This window comes from Squalius cephalus (genome assembly GCF_949319135.1).
Source record: "Squalius cephalus genome assembly, chromosome: 13".
NCBI lineage: Eukaryota > Metazoa > Chordata > Actinopteri > Cypriniformes > Leuciscidae > Squalius > Squalius cephalus.
The window spans coordinates 37838465-37859940 of record NC_137134.1 but is presented as its reverse complement, the minus strand read 5'-3'; the positions used below and the strand labels follow the sequence as shown (position 1 = coordinate 37859940).

The following is a 21476-nucleotide window of genomic DNA, read 5'->3' as shown; positions in this document are numbered from 1 at the left end:
CTAACCTGCCCCCTAAACCTGCCCATAACACACATTCTCACACACACACACACACACACACTAACCTGCCCCCTAAACCTGCCCATAACACACATTCTCACACACACACACACACACACACACACACACACACACACACACACACACACACACTCTAACCTGACCCCTAAACCTGCCCATAACACACATTCTCACACACACACACTAACCCCACCCCTAAACCCGCCCATCACACACAACTTTCTGCATTTTTACATTTTGAAAAAAACTCATTCTGTATGATTTATAAGCTTGTTTCCTCATGGGGACCTCAATTTAGGTCACACACACACACACACACACACACACACACACACACACACACACACAAACACACAAACACATACACAACTAGATGTACCGCATGGTGGTACAAAATATGACCGCCGCTCAGGCCTGCACTGGCTTTCCACAAAAATAAATGACGTGGAGCAATTTGGCTGTATTGCGTGTTTATGTATATAAGTTGTATATTTTAAAAGACTGTCTGGAGTATTCCTGTGGATCATGGATAATTTAGAGTTTTGTAATTATTTGCCATTACTATTTAAGTTTTATATCAAAAGTCATTAGTTTAGACACTTAACATCCATAATGTGAAAACGTCACATCCATAACAGTGGTTAACAGTAAAAAGCGACTGAAGTGCCCTTGAGCAAGGCACCTAACCCCTCACTGCTCCCCGAGCGCCGCTGTTGTTGCAGGCAGCTCACTGCGCCGAGATTAGTGTGTGCTTCACCTCACTGTGTGTTCACTGTGTGCTGAGTGTGTTTCACTAATTCACGGATTGGGATAAATGCAGAGACCAAATTTCCCTCACGGGATCAAAATAGTATATATACTTATACTTATACATACTAAGTATGAAAAATCTGTGATTTTTTTTTCAAAGGACCCTCCCATTCAATTTCTACAAACCTCTACCAAACGGTTGAGGTGCCTGTTGATGGTAAAAGTCAGTTATCTGACTTTGGCATGGGTTTGTTGTGTTTTACTGAAATAAAAAAAAAAAATTCCCCAAAAAAGTGGTTTTATCTTGTAGCCCTGGTCCCAGAGTTTTAAAAAAACAATGTTAACAAAATTAAACTCATTCCCACTGTACCTAGTAGAACACTTAAGTAAATGTCCCATTGAAATTAATGGGATTTTATGGATTTAGGTGAAGAAAGTGTACACGTAATACATTTTGGTCTGTATTTTCTGAAAGCGTAGACTCTCAGGATGTGATCTAACATGGCATGAAACATGTCCCACCCACCTCATTAGTATACTGCCCAAGCATAACACATTGGGTATTGGTAAATCGGGTATATGGCTGATACCTAAAAAAAGTAGTAGTATGTGCATGTCTGTCTGTGTGTGTATGTGTGTGTGTTTGTGTATGTGTGTGTCTGTGTGTGTGTGCGTCTGTGCGTGTATGTATGCGTGCGTACATGTGTGTGCGCGTGTGTGTTTGTGTGTGTGTGTCTGTGCGTGTGGATGTCAGTGTGTATGCTTGCGTTTGTTTGTATTCCTGCATGTGTGTGTGTGTGACAGTATCATACTAAACCAGCAACCCTTCGCTCAACAGCACCATTTACAGGCCGATGAGTGTACAGTCACTAAATGTGCACATAAATGAATTTATTTTATACCCCCCCATGGATGAAATTCTACGAAACTTAGCATACCCCCAGAGGATGTCAAGTTAATCATACACATGAAATATGGTGCAGTTTTGAACATCTCAACTGAAGATAGGGGTGATTAAAGCAGAATAATATTGCATTTTCATTTTTTATGGGAAGGGGCGCAAATCACAAGTGAGTGATTATGGGCTATGTTGATGTGGGCCCTTAAGACCAACATACCATAAAAATGTCTTCATCCTCGGTGCCACGGTTCAGGTAGTTATTTAGGAAAAACTGCATTTTTTGGGTTTCAGGGGGCCCAGTGCGGGGGGGGGGGGGGGAGTGGCCCCTGGGGACCAAACGAAATTTTTCCGTAAAAGTCTAGTCGGGCTACATGCCCACCAAATTTCATGTTCCCCGGTGTTTCGGTGTCCCTGGTATCGTTGACGAAAAATTCAGTAGATGACGAAAAAAAAAAAAAAAAAAACTTTGACAATCCCTATATGACCGCTTTCGCTAGCTATGCTAGCGGCGGTCATAATAAGCTTACTACGATACTCTGTGTTACACGTGTTCAGCCGTAACACCGGGTACATCACTTGCCCACCATGGCACTGCTCCCCAACGTCTTTTTAATTTTTTTTCTGCATGAAAATCCTTTCCGCAGCAGGAGTCAGATCTCAATCATCACGAGAGTGAGGAGCTGACTGACGAGACCATGGCAGGAGATCTGGTTTCAATGCGAAATCTAAAAGCACTTATTTGGCAATATTTTGGATTTAAATACAATGCTAATACTGAGCCTGCAAATGGTTAGTTGTTTTTTTCTAGTTGTGTTTTTATTAGTGTTTTTATTCACTTTGGTACTATTTTTACAGTAAGATGTGCATTTTCAAAACTCTTAGTACAAAAATCCAAACTGATGCATCTCTGGCTCTGTTTACTGCTGGTATTAAGATGCGTTTTGGTCGATCGGATCTCAAGTAGACGAGACAGACACATTTCTATTTACACCTGGTGTTTTAATCTGTCTCTTTTGTCTACTTTCAACCACTTCTGTCCAATATTCTTTGAGGCAGGGCCGGCCTGAGGGCATAAGCGAACTGCTTCAATCGAGTTTTTTTTTTTTTTTTTTACATATTAATTAACTTAAACAAGTGACATAAATGAATGAATGAATAATTCAAGACAAGAACATTCTGATTTCATGATCAATATACCTGCCTACAACTGCTGCTGTGTCTGCCAGTGTTTGAGTCATGCACATAACCTCGCGTGCATAGACAATTCGTGCGCAAAGTCACGGTGATATTAAGCCATGTCACAAAAATTTGATTTGCCTCACATGATTGACATTTAAATCAATGATTTATCCTTTAAATTGAATGATATTCAGAACAGAACAAGAATAAAAAAATAACTATAAACAAGCCGAAATGAAATAATTTAAAGCGAAAGTGAAAGTAAGCGGCGTTGGGCTCACGTATCTCTCTCATTAGAATCAAAATGTTTCAACATTCTGTAACGGATGACAGACCAGGATGTAAATGCAATAACGCTCTTTATTAGAACAGCACCAATGGTCAGACAATTACTCAGATGGTCACAACTCAGCGGGAACAGACGGGCGAACACAAACGCTGATGGAATGGTGGTGCAGGGTCCTCGGTGGACAACAGGTGACGGTGCTCAGACCCAGTGAGTAATCCCTTGGTGATGGTGCTTGGTGATCCAGTGAAGAGTGCAGAGAGTCCCAGAGAAGAACACGACGAAGACACGGGGAATCCAATCCGACACGGGGAACACAGGAACAGGCACGGAAAACACACTGGGAAACCACAACGATCTGACAACATGAGACACCAGTTACAGACTATAAATAAGGACAGACAATTGAAACCAGCTGGCGCTACTAATCACTGATGATCAGTGACCACGCCCACAGACACACATACACACACACAACAGCACGCAAGACGAGAGAGAGACAATGAATTCGTAAACCGTGACAGTACCCCCTCCCCTAGGAACACCTCCTGGCGTTCCCCGACGGACTTACCTGTCGATTGTAATCATCGATAAGGAAGTGATCCAGAATGTCTCTAGCAGGAACCCAACTTCTCTTCTCCGGACCATAACCTTCCCAGTCCACCAGGTACTGAAATCCGCGTCCCCTCCTTCTCGAGTCCAGAATACGATTAACCGAATATGTTGGTTCCCCATCTACGAGGCGCGGCGGGGGGGGGGGGGGGGGACACCGGAACTGGCGGATTAATGCGTGCATGAAACACAGGTTTGATCTTAGACACATGGAAGGCGGGATGAATTCTCCTGTACGCAGGAGGAAGTTTGAGTCGGACTGCCACCGGACTAATGATCTAGGTGACAGGAAATGGGCCAATAAATTTGGGAGCAAGTTTGTTAGATACGGATCGGAGAGGAATATTCTTAGTAGAAAGCCACACTTTTTGACCAACGACGTATACGGGAGGCTTCGACTGGTGGCGATCGGCCTTAGCCTTGGTGCGCGCTCCCACTTGGAGAAAAGTCTCACGGGCTCTAGTCCAAGTGTGACGACACCTCTCGACGAAGGCGTGAGCGGAGGGGACCGCGACTTCGGATTCCGTACTGGCAAAAACTGGTGGCTGGTAACCTAAACTACATTCAAACGGAGTAAGGCCCATGGATGACACTGGTAACGAATTGTGGGCGTACTCCACCATCGAAAGTTGTTGGCTCCAGAAGGAAGGATTCTTGGAAACCAAACATCGCAACACTCTCTCCAGATCTTGGTTGGCTCTCTCCGTTTGACCATTGCTTTGGGGATGAAACCCCGAAGAAAGACTGACAGTCACCCCCAGTAACTTACAAAACTCTTGCCAAAATTTGGACACAAATTGGGGTCCCCTGTCGGAAACCACGTCTATCGGGAGGCCATGTAAGCGAAAGACGTGATCTACGACCATTACCGCTGTCTCCTTGGCTGAGGGTAATTTGGGCAAGGGAATAAAATGAGCCGCCTTTGAGAACCGGTCCACGACAGTCAAAACGACAGTCTTGCCCTGGGAGGGCGGGAGGGCGGTAATAAAATCTAGCGCAATGTGGGACCAGGGTCTCGAAGGGATAGACAGCGGTTGGAGTAGACCATCCGGGGGTCGATTGGAAGTCTTGCCAGTGGCACAAACCGAGCAAGCCAAAACAAAACTGCGGATGTCGCGAGCCATTAATGGCCACCAGAATCGTTGCTTAACCAAAAAACTGGTGCGATTGACACCTGGATGATACGCTATGCTGGAACAATGACCCCACTGAATGACGTCGGACCGATACTCCTCTGGCACAAACAACCGATTCGGTGGGCAGTCGGGCGGAGGCGTTACCCCTTCTAAGGCCTTTATGACCTTCGATTCAACCTCCCATCTGAGAGTGGAGACTACTAACGTCTCGGGTAAAATACACTCGGGAGTGGACGGGCATTTGGATTGGTCAAAAATACGAGATAAAGAATCGGGTTTGATGTTCTTGGAACCTGGGCGGTACGAAAGAGAAAAGTCAAAACGTCCGAAAAAAAGTGCCCACCGAGCCTGCCTAGAGTTGAGTCTTTTAGCGGTTCTGATATATTCTTGGTTCTTGTGATCGGTCCAAACGATAAAAGGTACCCCTGAACCTTCTAACCAGTGACGCCATTCCTCCAGCGCTAACTTGACTGCCAACAATTCTCTGTTACCAATGTCGTAATTACACTCGGCAGATGATAAACGATGAGAAAAAAACGCGCAAGGATGCATCTTGTCGTCTGTGGAAGAATGTTGGGAAAGAACTGCTCCTACCCCCACCTCTGACGCGTCGACCTCCACCACGAACTGACGTGATGGATTAGGGGCAACGAGGATGGGAGCCGAAACGAATCGGCTTTTGAGTTTGGCGAATACAGCTTCCGCTGTATCGGACCACCTGAACGTCGTTCTGGGTGAGGTCTAGGCGGTCAGAGGTGCGGCTAGTTGGCTAAAGTTGCGAATAAAACGCCGATAGAAATTGGCAAACCCCAGAAACCTCTGTAGGGCCTTACGGGAATCCGGGCTTGGCCAATCTATCACAGCCTTAACCTTGTCAGGATCCATACGCACTCCCTCAGACGAGATGATGTAACCTAGAAAAGAAACAGACTGTGCATGAAAAATGCATTTCTCCGCCTTGACAAAAAGCCCATTCTCTAGCAACCTCTGAAGCACTCGCCGGACGTGCTGCACGTGTTCCTGGAGAGAAGATGAAAAAATCAATATGTCATCCAGGTAGACATATATGAATCGGTCAACCATATCTCTCAGCACGTCATTGACGAGTGCCTGGAAGACCGCTGGGGAGTTGGACAGCCCGAACGGCATGACCAAGTATTCAAAGTGCCCCCTAGGGGTATTGAACGCAGTCTTCCATTCATCACCCTTCCTTATGCGAACCAAATGATAAGCGTTACGTAAGTCCAATTTTGTGAAGATGGATGCTCCCTGTAATCACTCGAAGGCTAAAGACATCAACGGCAAAGGATAAGTATTCTTTACCGTGATGTTGTTCAACCCTCGGTAATCAATACACGGTCGCAGAGACCCATCCTTCTTCCCCACAAAAAAGAACCCCGCCCCCGCTGGAGATGAGGAAGGTCTGATAAATTTGGATGCTAGAGAATCAGAAATATATTTCTCCATAGCCTCCCTCTCTGGAACAGAAAGTGAATATAACTTGCCCTTAGGCGGAGACTCACCTGGCACTAAGTCTATGGCACAGTCATAGGGACGATGTGGAGGAAGAGAAGCAGCACGAGACTTACTGAACACTTCACTCAGGTCCTGGTACTCCTCGAGCACGTTAGACCAATCGACTCTGGGGTTATGTTGTGACAACCAAGGATGACCGAGTACGACAGGTGCGAGGGGGGTGAGTTCATGAGGAAAAAGGTTATTGTCTCTGTGTGGTTGCCAGAAGTGATGAGAGTGATGGGTTCAGTAGAGTGTGAAATGCCAGGAAGTATTTGTCCATTGAGAGCCTTGACAGAAATCTTGTACGATAGAGGGGAAACAGGAATGTGAAGACGGTGAGCCAGTTCTGAGTCCATAAAATTACCCTCTGCCCCCGAATCCAGTAAAGCCTTGGTGTCGTGTGTGTGGGTTGGCCATCTTAGTCTTACCGGAAGGAGAGTAGATGATGATGGTGAAGATGAGGTCTTCTCGGCGGAGATCCCATCCGATAGTAGACTCATAGTTACTACCGGGCTTGATCCTTTTACCGGGCATGAGTGGATGAAGTGACCCGCCTTCCCGCAGTACAGACACAGTCCTTGGGATCTCCACCGTTCTCTCTCCTCCCGGGAAAGCCGAGTTCTACCCACCTGCATGGGCTCGGGATCACAAACGTGGCTGACCGTGTCCAGGTAGTTGGAGCGCAGGGTCTCCGTGCCGCGAGACGGAAGGTTCAGTTGTAAGTGACCCATTCTGTTCAGCCGAGCATCAACTTGTAACGCCAGTTCAATAAGTCCATTGAGACTGCGAGGAAGGTCCAGCATATAAATCTCCCTCTGGACACGATCAGCCAACCCATGCAGGAATCTATCCCACTGCGCCTCCTTGTTCCAACGGCACTCTGCAGCCAGGGTGCGGAACCGGATGGAATACTCCGACACCGAGCCGTTACCTTGGCAGAGATCGGCGAGTAGTCTGGCCGCCTCCCTACCCACCACCGCACAATCGAAAACCCTTCTTAACTCCTCGGAGAGTGCCTGGAACGAGGCGCAGCATGGATCTTGATTCTCCCACACCGCCGTTCCCCAGTGAGCCGCTCTGCCAGACAGCAACGTCAGAACAAATGCCACCTTGGTCTGTTCTTGATTGAACGTCGATGGCTGTAATGAAAAGTGTATAGAACATCGAGTCAAAAATGCTCTGCAAAACTCCGGTTCACCTGCATATCCCTCTGGTGTCAGCAGTCTCGGTTCACACAGCTGTTGCGGCTCTGGTGGTGTGGGCTGAACGGGCAGTGTGGGTGGCGCAGTGGGAATTCTGAGTTGTTGAAGCTGTTGGGTGAGCTCGGACACCTGCGTCACCAGCGCTTGGATCGCACGTCCCGTGTTGGAGATGCTTTCCTTTTGAGTGTCCATTCTCGCGATGCTTCGAGCCGCAAACTCGTCCCACGTCGTAGCACCTGCTACATCCATAATGGTCAGATCGTTCTGTAACGGATGACAGACTAGGATGTAAATGCAATAACGCTCTTTTTTAGAACAGCATCAATGGTCAGACAATTACTCAGATGGTCACAACTCAGCGGGAACAGACGGGCGAACACAAACGCTGATGGAATGGTGGTGCAGGGACCTCGGTGGACAACAGGTGACGGTGCTCAGACCCAGTGAGTAATCCCTTGGTGATGGTGCTTGGTGATCCAGTGAAGATTGCAGAGAGTCCAGAGAAGAACACGACGAAGACACAGGGAATCCAATCAGACACGGGGAACACAGGAACAGGCACGGAAAAAACACCGCGAAAACAACACCGACCTGACAACATGAGACACCAGTTACAGACTATAAATAAGGACAGACAATTGAAACCAGCTGGCGCTACTGATCACTGATGATCAGTGACCACGCCCACAGACACACATACACACACACAACAGCATGCAAGACAAGGAATTTGTAAACCGTGACACATTCGCAATGTATTTGGATGGTAAACTGGATGGCTTTGTACTTCACTCACGTTCCAATATTGACGGAAAAAATCATCCTCTTCACACGCGCAAAAATGTGCTGTGCAAAAAAAAAATCACAGTGGAGCAGAGCTTACTGTGAATGTACGTATTGTACTACTGACTATTTAAACAGAGCAGTGTAATTTTTATATGTTAGGTTGACTATTTTATTATTATATTTTGTTACAGCTATCATGAACAGGCTGCGATGTCAAGATTGCAATGCTGGAATATGTTGTGTGTGTGTGTGTGTGAGGCGCGGGCGCGATCGAACAGTGGAAACATAAAAACATACTCCATCATGTTCATACAAGACATTCAAACTGCAAAGTGTTGCAAAACGTTGGAGGATATTTTGCAAATAATGTATTTAATATGTTTTGTGACAGTTTGTTTTCAGAAGTTTCGAAGAGGTAGTAAAAGAGTAAAGAAAAAGTTACAACTTTTTTATTTAAGTATCTATTTTTTATTAAGTATTTATATTGTATTAATACATAACCTCATTGTCATTATAGCGTGACATTTGTGTCAATAATCGTCAAACAGGTGATTCCGCGTGGTGGGAGGGGGCCCCCAAATCAAATTCTGCTTAGGGCCCCCAAAAGGCTCGGGCCGGCACTGATTCGAGGGGAGGGTCTATCGGGCTGTGCCAGAGTTCATTTTCATCTGTACTTCTGAACCAGCTGTTCAATTTCTGCTGTTATTACTCTTTTTTTGCACATACTAATAAGGTATTAATAAGGTGTGTACAGAGTTTGTTTTTTTAATACCACCGTTGTCTTAGGTTGTGTGTGTGTGTGTGTGTGTGTGTAGATCGTGGCTAAACTAGCAGAATGAAAGTGTCAAAATCCAGATGAATCAAATAAGATCGACTCAGAAACGAGTCAGTGAATGCATGAGTGTCACCGGATCCACAAATCTTATTTGTTGCATGCACAAATTCTGACCTACATCAAGGATTTTTTCAAAATCGAAGTTTAGTATTTACAACTATGTCTCTATTTGTACAAAATGCTGCAAATTCATGTAATTCTGGATTTTGCTCACTCAACTTATTACTAAAAAGTATTTGTTTAAATGTAGTAATGCACATATAGATAGTTGTTCACACATTAAAGCTGCTCTAAGCGATATCACGCGTTTTTTAGGCCGAAACATTTTTTGTCACATACAGCAAACATCTCCTCACCAGGGCTGGACTGGTAATCTGGCATACCGGGCAAATGCCCGGTGGGCCGACGTGCTTTTTGGGCCGATAGGCCTACATCTCATACTTTTTTTTTTTTTTTTTTTTTTTTTAAACGGCCCATAAAACTCGTACATCGGCGGCCCATTCGTTTTGTTTTGTTTAATTGACGGCACTGGGTTAAAAAAACGTAAGCGTTAGTTTTTTTTTCCACTGACAGACCGGCCCATGAAACGCGTAGATCAGCGGCCCATTGGTTGTTTTCTTGATTGACACTGTGCTGGCCCAATCACAGCTTTAAAAACCTCCCCCTTTGGGCTTTGAGTGAGCGTGCAGTGTCAAGTGTGTATCTGTCAAAATAGTCTGAGAGATGGAGAAGTGACGCAAGGAATGTGCAGAGAAATAGCGTGTAATAGAAATAGCAGACGCTGTAAAATGTGTCACAATATATATGTTTTCTGCAGCAGCATGACCTTCATCAGCTCCAGTGGCTGATGAGGAGGATAGTATTAGTGAGTGAGGAGGATCAGGAGAGAGATGAGAAAGTGTAACGTTAGAATCCGCGCGCGGTAAGCAGAACTACTTTCAAAAACACTTTGGCTATGAGTGTAGGAACCCATTACCCAGTTACGCATTATTTCCACATCTGCATAGTTGACGAGTTGACTGCATAGTTTTACAGAAATTTACTAGAAGTTTAATGAGACGCGTTTTTATCCATGTTTTCCGCCAAAATAAAAGCTTGATGCAGTTTCCGTCAAAATAAAAGATCATGTGCTGATCTCTTTCAAGTTTAGAAATTAGTACAAAACTAATTATGAAAGTTTTCTTTATTTTTCAGTGCATTTGTTTTACAATATATGGCTATTAGGCTACTGTCATGAGATTAATATTATAACTATTATTATGTAGTAGTGTAATATAGACAGATTTTTTCTTTGTTATATTTGCACACTGAATATGGGTTGGAGCTTTTAATTTTGAACCCTCAAACTGCACCAGATTGATGAATTTAACATTAAAATGCACAAAATTTTCTTAGGGGGAGCATGCCCCCAAACCCCCATAGAAAGCCACCACACCCACCACAGTTTTAACAAAATTCCTGTGAAAAACACTGGTATTGCTATGCCAATGCAGCTTATAGCTTGTTTTTTGGATGCATCACTGTGTATTAATAAATGACAATTTTGTACTTTTTTCATCTGTTAACTCTCGATCGTTTATACTCACTCATTACATGGCATTAGTGGGTTTAATGAATAGGAGTTGAACAAAAACATATTTAAGGGCGTGGAAAGATGGGTGGTGTTTATGATCATATATAGTGGGCCAGTCTGGGCCAAAATGCCAGGGCCGATTTTCTGTCCCAGTCCAGCCCTGCTCCTCACTATCCGCTGAACACACTATAAAAAGAACGCAGTCTCTGTAGACACCACAGGCTCCACAAATGGCAACAAAAACAAACTGGGCTCACCCGCACCACGAAACACAACAAACTTTTCCAGCCAATAACCGACAAGAAGGATTTGGGTGTGGGGTTTGGGGGGTTAGTGCGCGGATGGGGGGGGGACAAGTATTGTCAAACCGTTTTGTTTGACAATACTTTAAACATCAACAAGAAGTGACGTCACCCAACATCACCTACAGCGCCTTTAATAATCAGCACCAGGCCTATTCATCATTTCAGTTGCTTGTGTGTGGGTTGTGAAGTGTTTGGAAACCGCGAAAAGAAAGTCTCAAAATCCAAATGAATCAAATGATATCGACTCAGAAAATACGTAAATGAATGAACGCGTGTCACCTGATCCACAAATGCACATCTTCTTTGTTGCATGTGCAAATTATGATGCGCTAATACAAAAGAAAACATTTGTATTCACAAATCAGTCTCTATTTGTACAAATTGCTGCACATTCATTTAATTATCATTTCTCTGTGCCATTATCGTTATAGTTGTGGTGTGATCTCTGCTATTCTTTAATATTGAGAACAATTTTTAGAACTATATCTTTATGGTTATTGTCTTTGGTGTGAACGGGCCTTTATCCATAATGTTTCATTAAAGGAACACATACAAGTTTCAAGTTGACACACTTAATATCACTGCCAGTGATTTAATTCACTTACTGTTAGGACGAACAAAGCTTGGACTTCCAACTGCTGCTGGAAAAAAATCACACACACACACACACACACACACACACACACACACACACACAGAGAGGTCTTTAATCAATCAACAATTACACACTTAACACAATCATTCAAAAATGTATTATGTCACCAATTAAATGATAGTCATCTCATCTTCACAAACAAACCACTATTTATATGCCATTTCTACATAAATTCAACCATGTTTCCTGTGGTTTAAAAAAAATATATATATGTATATATATATATATATATATATATATATATTCTACCCTTATTCTTTATTCAACGAATACTGTAAACAGACCATAACATTATACATAATGTCCCTGAGTCAATTTTCAAAAAGATCAGGGGCTTTTAACAATAATCAGGGGCTTAAGCCACCAATAGCTACTGACCAATATCAGGTTAGGAGAGAACAATACGTCTGTTTTTATCTTCTGAATCTGAACTATTCTGAGAAGTGTCTGAAGTCCGCGGTCTTTTATTTCACATTTAATAGCGCTCATTATAATCGATCTTGATGAGCTAATGCTAATATAATCGCTATTTGCTAATGTGCGCCATGCCTGGGCGTGGCCTAATTAACTCCTCCCCCATCAAGACCATTCTTTTTAAAACAGCTTTTCATTTTCTAATTTTTTTATTCTAATGACTTTTTATTTTCATGAAAGTGACACTGAGAGTATAAATATTAAATATAATATAGATAATAAAATACTGCAGTCGCATTGCACAATGTTCTCATTGGTCTTTATATGGAGCCTCTGAAATGCAAAGTGTATGTATATTTACGAAATATTGTCGCATTTTGTCCAGTAGTGATCTTCAATAATCACGTGCTCGAGGAGAAGTGAACACTATAGGCTCCCTCAATCAGCGCTTGTGTAGATTTATGGAGTAAAAAGTGTTGACTGCTTCATTTTAGCGTATGCATTCTTTTACTATTATACTACAGGGCCGTTGAATGCTTGAATCTGATTGGTTGACGAACGTTCTAAGGTGTGCATTATTTTCAGGGAAACGCACGGCTAAAGTCGTTCCAGGCAGGTCTTGACCGCATTACAGTTCCATATCTCTTCGCGTAATCAACTGTAATAACGGAAAATAAGATACAATTCATAACAAGAAAAAACATTTAGCCCCATGCGCTTGATCTGGAATTTTCAATGTCTAGCTTCACAATCAATGGAAACATGCTGTTTAATTTGAATAAATAAAGTATATAGTCCTATATAATCAATAGATAATTAAACTGAATATAGGCTAAATAAATGGATAGTCCTGCAGCACGGATTATTATTGCAGATAATATAACAAATAAATAATTATTGATAGGCCTACTTGTTAAAGGGCTTTGTGTTTCATTTATTTGGCTAGTCTAATGTTATCTGTCAATAATAGAAAAAAAAAGAATGAACGAATTAATTAAAACGAATTGAATTAATAAATAAATAATAATATTGACGCGCATGATTTCGGTCTCATTATTGCAACATCTCTTTCTAATAACTGCATTAATAGCATAAAGCCTATGTAATTTGATACTTATGACTGATCATGTCCAAACGCGCGTTCAGTCTGTGTTCAGAGTCGGTGTTTAAAATCTGCTGCGATGAAAACAGTCAGAGAATGTGTCAGCTAGTCGTGTGTCCCAGCATTAGTCTGCTATCAGTGGCTCAAACCTCCGTTACTAACTCTAAAATGACGTTTTGGAATTAGCAACAGAGGCATTGATTAGATGCGTAAGAAATTAGTCCTACATACAAGAGCGTTTTAATGACAACAACTTTACAAATGTCTTGAAATAGCCTACATAATCTGAACAATGTTTCGAGGTGTGGTAACTGTAGTATAAGCGGAATAATTGACGACAGGCCGTTGAATATTAGAAAAATAATGCACACCCGAGGTGGTAATGCGGTCACGATGCAAAGCGGAGTACAATTATGTATAAGTATATAAGTATAATTATAAGTATTCCTTACTTACACTCATAGGCGTAATTTGCGGGTGGGACGGGTGGGACATGTCCCCACCAGTGGCGTTTTCTTGCGGAGGCCAAGGGAAGCCAGGCTTCCTCACTTTTTCAGAATATAATCGTCATTTAATAAACACTTTTGTTTTCACAGTTTACGTAATCCTTCTGTCATCTCCTCATCGTCTCTCTTCATTCATTACTGAGCGTTTTATGATGTGTAAAACAGCGCCCCTATAAAAGTGACATGGTGAATGAGCGTTGAAAACATGGTACTGCACTCTGTGTCTGTGAGGAGGCCAGGCTCATAGACAGTATATAAACTAGACACAGCGACCCCATTGGATTCAACGGAGAAAAGTGAAGTCAATTAGAAGCGCTCACTTCCTGATGGCTGAGCGACTGCGCAGACTCAAACTGAGCTTGACGACGTAGATGTGACATGAGCGACCCGTCTGTCTTCTAGTAGCTGTGCCGAGAGAAATCTGAATCATTCCCTTCCGAAACTTGCAGAGACGGAGAGCGTGAGTAGGAGCTGTCCATGAGCTGGAGCAGGAGAAGCTTTTGCTAAGTATTCTGATTAATTATTTTGTCATTTTGCCTCCACGTCCCCCGATTGCCCGCGAGCTTCTCCTCCTGTCCATACGGTGATTTCTCTACTGTGCGACAGAGAGCGCGTGGTTATGACGCAATCGTTAGCCTACTTTTACAAAAGTCGCGTCTGAGCGCGTTGTTGTCTTTGGAGCTCCATCGATTGATTTATAATTCTTGATTTCTCTTTAAACTCACTTACAACGAACATTTTCTACTTTTCCTCACCTCATAGTTTTAACGCGGATTGTTGAGCAGACGCGTCTCAAGCCTAGTGATCCAACGCTGGATACTCTTATAGGTTACGTCCGTGGATCACGGCTGAACGCGTCTTCTCCGCACTCATTTACAAACAAACATTTTTTCGCCTATCGTGCGTCTACTCTACACCCGTACCACTGAAAAGACGGATTATATCCAAGACTTAAGCCATAAATTAGTATTAATATTGATAGCACCACTGGTAGCGTCGTTGCTAACTTAACTTACTGTCCATCTGTTAAAATGGCGAATATATCAAATGTAAGTAGTCTACCTTTTGGTGCAGGTGAAGACACATTTGAGCTGCACGCGGTGCAGTCCGAGCTGGAAGCTGTTGAGAAACAGATCCACGACCTTTTAGTGAGAAAAGCCGAGCTGATAGACCGGCGTTTGGCTCTTGAAACATCACGCGCCGAGGCACACAAATCAGAGATTAACGTTACTAACCCGCTGACCTCGTCTACTCCGTGCGTTCCTCAACATCGGTCCCGAGCGTCGAGGTCGCGATCAGCCATGGTCTCGTTCACTCCGGCTCCAACATGCCATCACGAAGCCTGGATATTTCCGCAGCGGAAGACGCGAGCCAGGTCTAGACCAAGAAAACTCTCTCCGACCCTCCCGGTTTTCGAGATATCCACACAAAACCGCTTCTCCCCTCTTTGCGAAACAGAACGCGATGCTGTGATCATCGGCGATTCCATCGTTCGACACGTACACGCTACGTTAAATAAAAGTAAGGTGCATAGTCACTGCTTTCCTGGTGCTCGTGTTTCTGAAATCGCTGCTCACGTTCCCGAGATTCTGAACGAGTGCGTCGGAACCGTGGTCCTGCACACGGGAGGGGCCGACATCAGACTGCGCCAGACGGAGGTTCTGAAGAAAGACTTCAGGAATCTGATCGATACGGTACGCAGCACATCGCCTGATATAACGATTATTGTGTCAGGACCGCTTCCCACGTACCGACTAGGTCATGAAAAGTTTAGTAGATTATTCGCGTTAAACGAATGGTTAATGTCATGGTGCAATGAGCAGAAACTTCTCTTTGTAAATAATTGAAATCTGTTTTGGGAGCGTCCTAGGCTTTACCGTGCTGATGGCTTACACCCAAGCAGATTCGGATCGGATCTTCTGTCAGATAACATCTCCAAAATGTTAAATACCTTTTGACTAGTAACCAAAAGTCCAAATCATAGTCTCTGCTGCACCAATTTAACTGATATAAATAGTGTAGAACATTGCATAGAAACTATGTCTATTCCTCGTTTAGTGAGATCAAATCATAAATCTACTGCAGGATCTAGAAAAAATCTAATTGTTATTAAACCAGAAAATGTTGCTATTGGTAATCAAAAACAATTTCTACAGCTAGGTCTTCTAAACATTAGATCACTCACACCTAAGGCAGTTATTGTAAATGAAATAGTCACAGATAATAGCTTCGATGTACTTTGCCTTACTGAAACCTGGCTTAAACCAAATGATTATTTCGGTTTAAATGAGTCTACTCCAGCAGGATACTCCTATAAGCACGAGCCCCGTCTGAATGGTCGTGGCGGCGGTGTTGCAACAATCTATAGAGATTTTCTCAATGTTACTCAGAAAACGGGTTATAATTTTATTTCATTTGAAGTACTTGTACTAAATGTTACGCTCTTAGATGATAGAAAAACATCCCTATTATCTTTAGCCTTAGCTACCGTATATAGACCGCCTGGGCCTTACGCTGATTTCCTAAAAGAGTTTGCAGATTTTCTCTCAGACCTATTAGTTAACTTCGATAAAGCATTAATTGTTGGAGACTTTAATATCCATGTAGATAATCAAAATGATGCGTTAGGGGCTGCGTTTACAGATTTATTAAACTCCTTTGGGGTCAAGCAAAACATTACCGGACCGACTCATCGATTTAATCATACACTCGATTTAATTATATCACATGGAACCGATCCAACCGATATAGATATCATTCCACAAAGTGACGATGTCACTGACCATTACATGGTAACTTGCATATTACGTACTCCTGTAATATATCATGCTGCGCCGCGTTATCGATTAGGCAGAACAATCCTTCCATCCACCATAGATAATTTTTCAAACAGCTTATCGGATCTGTCTCAGCTGCTCAGTGAACCCAAACAAACAGATGAACTTGAGGAATTAACTAGCACTATGAGCACCATTCTCTCTGGATCATTGGATATTGTTGCGCCCATTAGATTAAAAAAGGTCAGAGAGAAAAGTAAAGCACCATGGTACAACAATACTACGCGTGTTCTAAAGAGAGAAACCCGTAATTTAGAGCGTAAATGGAAACAAACCAACTTAGAGGTCTTTAGAATCGCATGGAAAGACAGTATGTCACGTTATAAAAAGGCCCTAAAAGCGGCCAGGGCTGAGCATCTCCGCAAACTAATAGAAAACAACCAAAACAATCCTAGGTTCTTATTTAACACCGTGGCTAGACTAACAAATAAACAGATGTCTCCTGAACAAAATATTCCGTTCCAGTTAAGTAGTAATGATTTCATGAAGTTCTTCACTGAGAAAATAGAAAACATCAGAACCACAATTGTAAACGTTCAATCCTCAATCGCGCCTTATAATTCAGCCTCAATTATCACCCCGCAAGAACAATTACAGTGCTTTACAACTATAGAACAAAAGGAGTTAAATAAACTTATCACTTCATCTAAAACAACAACATGTTTACTAGATCCTATACCAACTAAACTATTGAAAGAAGTGTTACCTGTAGTGGAAGAGCCTCTCCTCAATATTATTAACTCGTCTTTATATTTAGGTTATGTTCCAAAAACATTTAAACTGGCAGTTATAAAACCTCTCATTAAGAAACCACAATTAGATCCGAATAATCTAGTAAATTATAGACCCATTTCAAATCTACCTTTTATGTCTAAAATACTAGAAAAAGTTGTGTCTGCTCAACTGGGCTCTTTCTTGCAAGAAAATTACATCTATGAAAAGTTTCAGTCTGGATTCAGGCCGCATCATAGCACTGAAACTGCGCTCGTTAAAATCACAAATGATTTACTTTTAGCTTCTGACCAAGGCTGTATCTCAATATTAGTTTTACTTGATCTTAGTGCTTAGTGTTCGATACTATAGATCACACAATACTCTTAGATCGACTACAAAATTATACTGGTGTTCAAGGACAAGCATTAAGCTGGTTTAGATCGTATTTATCTGACCGCTACCATTTTGTTTATTTAAATGGAGAAAAATCTATCATAACTCCAGTAAACTATGGAGTGCCGCAGGGATCTGTGTTAGGCCCTCTATTATTCTCAATATATATGCTGCCACTTGGAAATATTATAAGGAAACATGGAATTAGTTTCCATTGTTATGCTGATGACACTCAAATCTATATTTCATCACGGCCAGATGAAAACGCTAAATTATCCAAATTGACAGAGTGTGTTAAAGATATAAAAGATTGGATGACGCATAATTTTCTTTTATTAAATCCAGACAAGACAGAGGTAATACTTATCGGTTCAAAAAACCACCCACAAAACCTCTCACAAAACAACTTTAACATAGTAGGATGTCCTGTTACTTCATCCACTACAGTAAAAGACCTGGGTGTTATATTAGACTGCAACCTGTCTTTTGAAAATCATATTTCATATGTTACAAGAACAGCCTTTTCCCACCTTAGAAACATTGCTAAGCTACGTAACATGCTATCAGTTTCTGATGCAGAAAAGTTAGTTCATGCATTCATGACCTCGAGACTAGATTACTGTAATGCTTTATTAGCTGGTTGTCCTGCATCCTCAATAAACAAGCTACAGTTAGTCCAAAATGCCGCCGCTAGAGTTCTAACTAGATCAAGAAAATATGATCATATAACACCGATTTTATCATCCCTACATTGGCTACCTATAAAGTTCCGTATTAATTACAAGGTATTGCTACTGACTTATAAAGCCCTAAACGGCTTAGCTCCAGTCTATTTAACGGATCTTCTATCGCCCTATAATCCATCGCGCTCTTCAAGATCACTAAATTCGAGGCTTTTGGTCATACCTAGGATATCTAGGTCCACCAAAGGAGGGAGAGCATTTTCACACTTAGCACCAAAACTCTGGAATAGTCTTCCGGATACTGTTCGTTGCTCAGACTCGCTCTCCCAGTTTAAAACTAGATTAAAGACGCATCTCTTCAGCCAGGCATTCATATAATACTTTTAATATTACAGTTAAATCCGACCTCTAGTTCATAAACGCCAGCGGAGAACTGGCCCCCGACTGAGCCCGGGTTCTCCCAAGGTTTTTTTTTTTTCTCCATTAGGTCACCTGATGGAGTTTTTCGGTTCCTTGCCACTGTTGCCTTTGGCTTGCTCAGTTGGGGATATTTGGGGATATTTAATTTAATTAATCAATCAACGATACTATTGATCAGCATTACCAAACGTAGACGTTCCACTAGAAACAAACATTGATGTATTGTTCTAATTTATTACTGTGAAGCTGCTTTGATACAACCTGTGTTGTGAAAAGCGCTATATAAATAAACTTGACTTGACTTGACTTGACAAAAACTGCTTCTACGGGGCCACAACGTAAGCTACAAGGTAATGGAGCCTTTTATACATTTTCGTGTTTCTTTAGAAATGAATAATGGACAAATGGAGTCTTTAAACGCCTCAGATGTAAAGTTATTCGCTGTCAAAGTGACGCCAAAATGAATGGGAGTCAATGGGATGCTAACAGCAGGTGATGGTCTGATAGCCAATGGCGGCGCCCGGGGAAACTTCAAAATAATATGAAACGCTGCCCCCCTGGCCAGGCTGAGTTGGCATCCTACGCTATTGTCACGACACTGCTCCCCTGTGATTGGTCAGGACAGTGTCAAGGGAAGCCATGAACTTGTTGGCATCAGGCCAATCACATCACGTTATCATCGTCAATGAATGAATGAATGAAATAGCGGAAGATTTGTGGATTTGTGTTGACATCTTGTTTAGCTAGTTAGCTAAAATGATTAATTGTAATTATGGAGGGTGGAGATTTGGACGTATTTGATAAAAAAAATATTTTACTAAACTGCCTCTACAGCAGCAACTCAGAATTAAATCCGATGGCAGGCCAACACCAAAACTAAATGAAAAAGGTTATCTTCTTGTTGCTTACCGTCCGTTTCCTATCTATCTGCGAATGTTTTAATGAAAAGACCATAAGATGTTTAAGAGGACTGACTGTGTGTGTGTGTGAGAGAGAGAGCGAGAGAGAGAGAGCGCGTCTGGTCTGAACTGCCCATTTAGCGATGTGTATTTTTTTAATGTGATTATAGTTCTTCTCACTGTTTCTTGCGTGCTTTGATTAAGCAGCATGTGAGTGCACTTTGTTGTTTATTGTTGTGATTGTTTGTGAATAACCGCTATTGTATATCCTTACATGAGCGTCACACCGATTTAAGGGTGTATTAAATGAAAAAGGTTATCTTCTTGTTGCTTACCGTTGGCGTTTCCTATCTGCGAATGTTTTAATAAAAAACACCATGAAAGATGTTTAAGAGGACTGACTGTGTGTGTGTGTGTGTGTGTGAGAGAGAGAGAGAGAGAGAGAGAGAGAGAGAGAGAGAGAGAGAGAGAGAGAGAGAGAGAGAGCGTCCGTGCTCAAAGTATTGGATTGTAACAAGCGTAAGTCCCGGTAAGATGATGCTGGGCGCTCTATAGTTCATCCAAATAGCAACATATAAATGGTAACGTATGATTTTCTGCCCCCACCCCTTAAAACACACAGCTTAGAGGTTGTGTCTTAATTGGCTTCCTCAGAAATTTTCCCCACGCCACGTACGCCACTGGTCCCCACCACTTTTGAAACATCTCACGGCACGAATGTACCAATACAAATAAACAAAACATCTCCAGTTAACTAGCAGAGCATTCATTTAGTTCGTTTGTAAGAGGCGATCTAGCGCTGAAATGTGTTGTTTTTGAAATCAAGTGATCAAAGTGCGCGTTGCCGCTGCGATCAGTGGCGCGGATACTGTGTTCTCTTGTGGCTCGCGCACAGCCTTCACTCGGACGCGCGCTTCAATCCGTTGTGGAGACTCTCTATTCGTTCCGGTGAAATTACAAAATAAAATGCTTACAAACGTATGCTTGCCTGATATACAACCACTGATAAACATAATCGTTTTTAATGAGAAAAAAAACCTATAGGCTACGAGTGTGGATTAGAACCCACAACCTCTGACACGCTTGGCAAAAGTTCTACCACTGGACCATTTCAATACACGTATTAATAATGAATATACCCACACTAATCAAACCTCATTAAACGACAAATTAAACCCATGCACTATTTCAATCGATTGCTGGACATCGTAATGTTATTATACATACATCGATTTATGATTTAGCGTTCATAAATCCCCCCCCCCCCCCCTCCCCGTTTTTTTAAAACCCGTCCCACCCACTTTTTAAAACAAAGTTACGCCACTGCTTACACTACACATCTGATCAATCTCAACATGCGTTAAGAGTGTGTCGCTACGTTTGCGTTACTATAAGCTTACATTTATGTCTAGCTGTGGTTGTTAATTCGAATTTAAAAATGCAAAACTATACGCTACGCCTAGATAGCACAATTGATGGGTTAAAATGAATGTTAAATGTAGCCTTTTATATAGCCTACGTCGGTTATTCTTCTTCCTAGTAGGCTAGCATATGCAATGTCATTTAAACACATACGAGCGTGAAATGACTAAACGAAGTAAACAATTGTCTATTGTTGGCTAATATTTCATAATCACTGCACAAATCATTGAGGAAACATTCCTTCATAGGCTATGTTTGTGCCTTAATTTGATTCTTACCTAAACTCGACGCCATTTCAACACCAGCGCTGAAATCTGCGGTCAAGAA

The 21476-nt window shown here is 42.2% G+C and overlaps 1 protein-coding gene across 1 annotated transcript in view; it reads right to left on the bottom strand.

Moving 5' to 3' along the window:
- Nucleotides 1-21476, bottom strand: part of LOC307169658 (uncharacterized protein) — a gene marked incomplete at its 3' end in the record, with an annotated part of 85971 nt that extends 64495 nt beyond the window's left edge. The window contains exons 1-2 of the mRNA XM_079890389.1: nucleotides 21428-21476; nucleotides 11710-11742 (exon numbers count right to left, since the gene is read on the bottom strand). Of these exons, the coding sequence (XP_079746515.1) occupies nucleotides 11710-11742; nucleotides 21428-21443 (49 nt within the window). The 5' untranslated portion in view covers nucleotides 21444-21476. The remainder of the gene's footprint in view (nucleotides 1-11709; nucleotides 11743-21427) is intronic.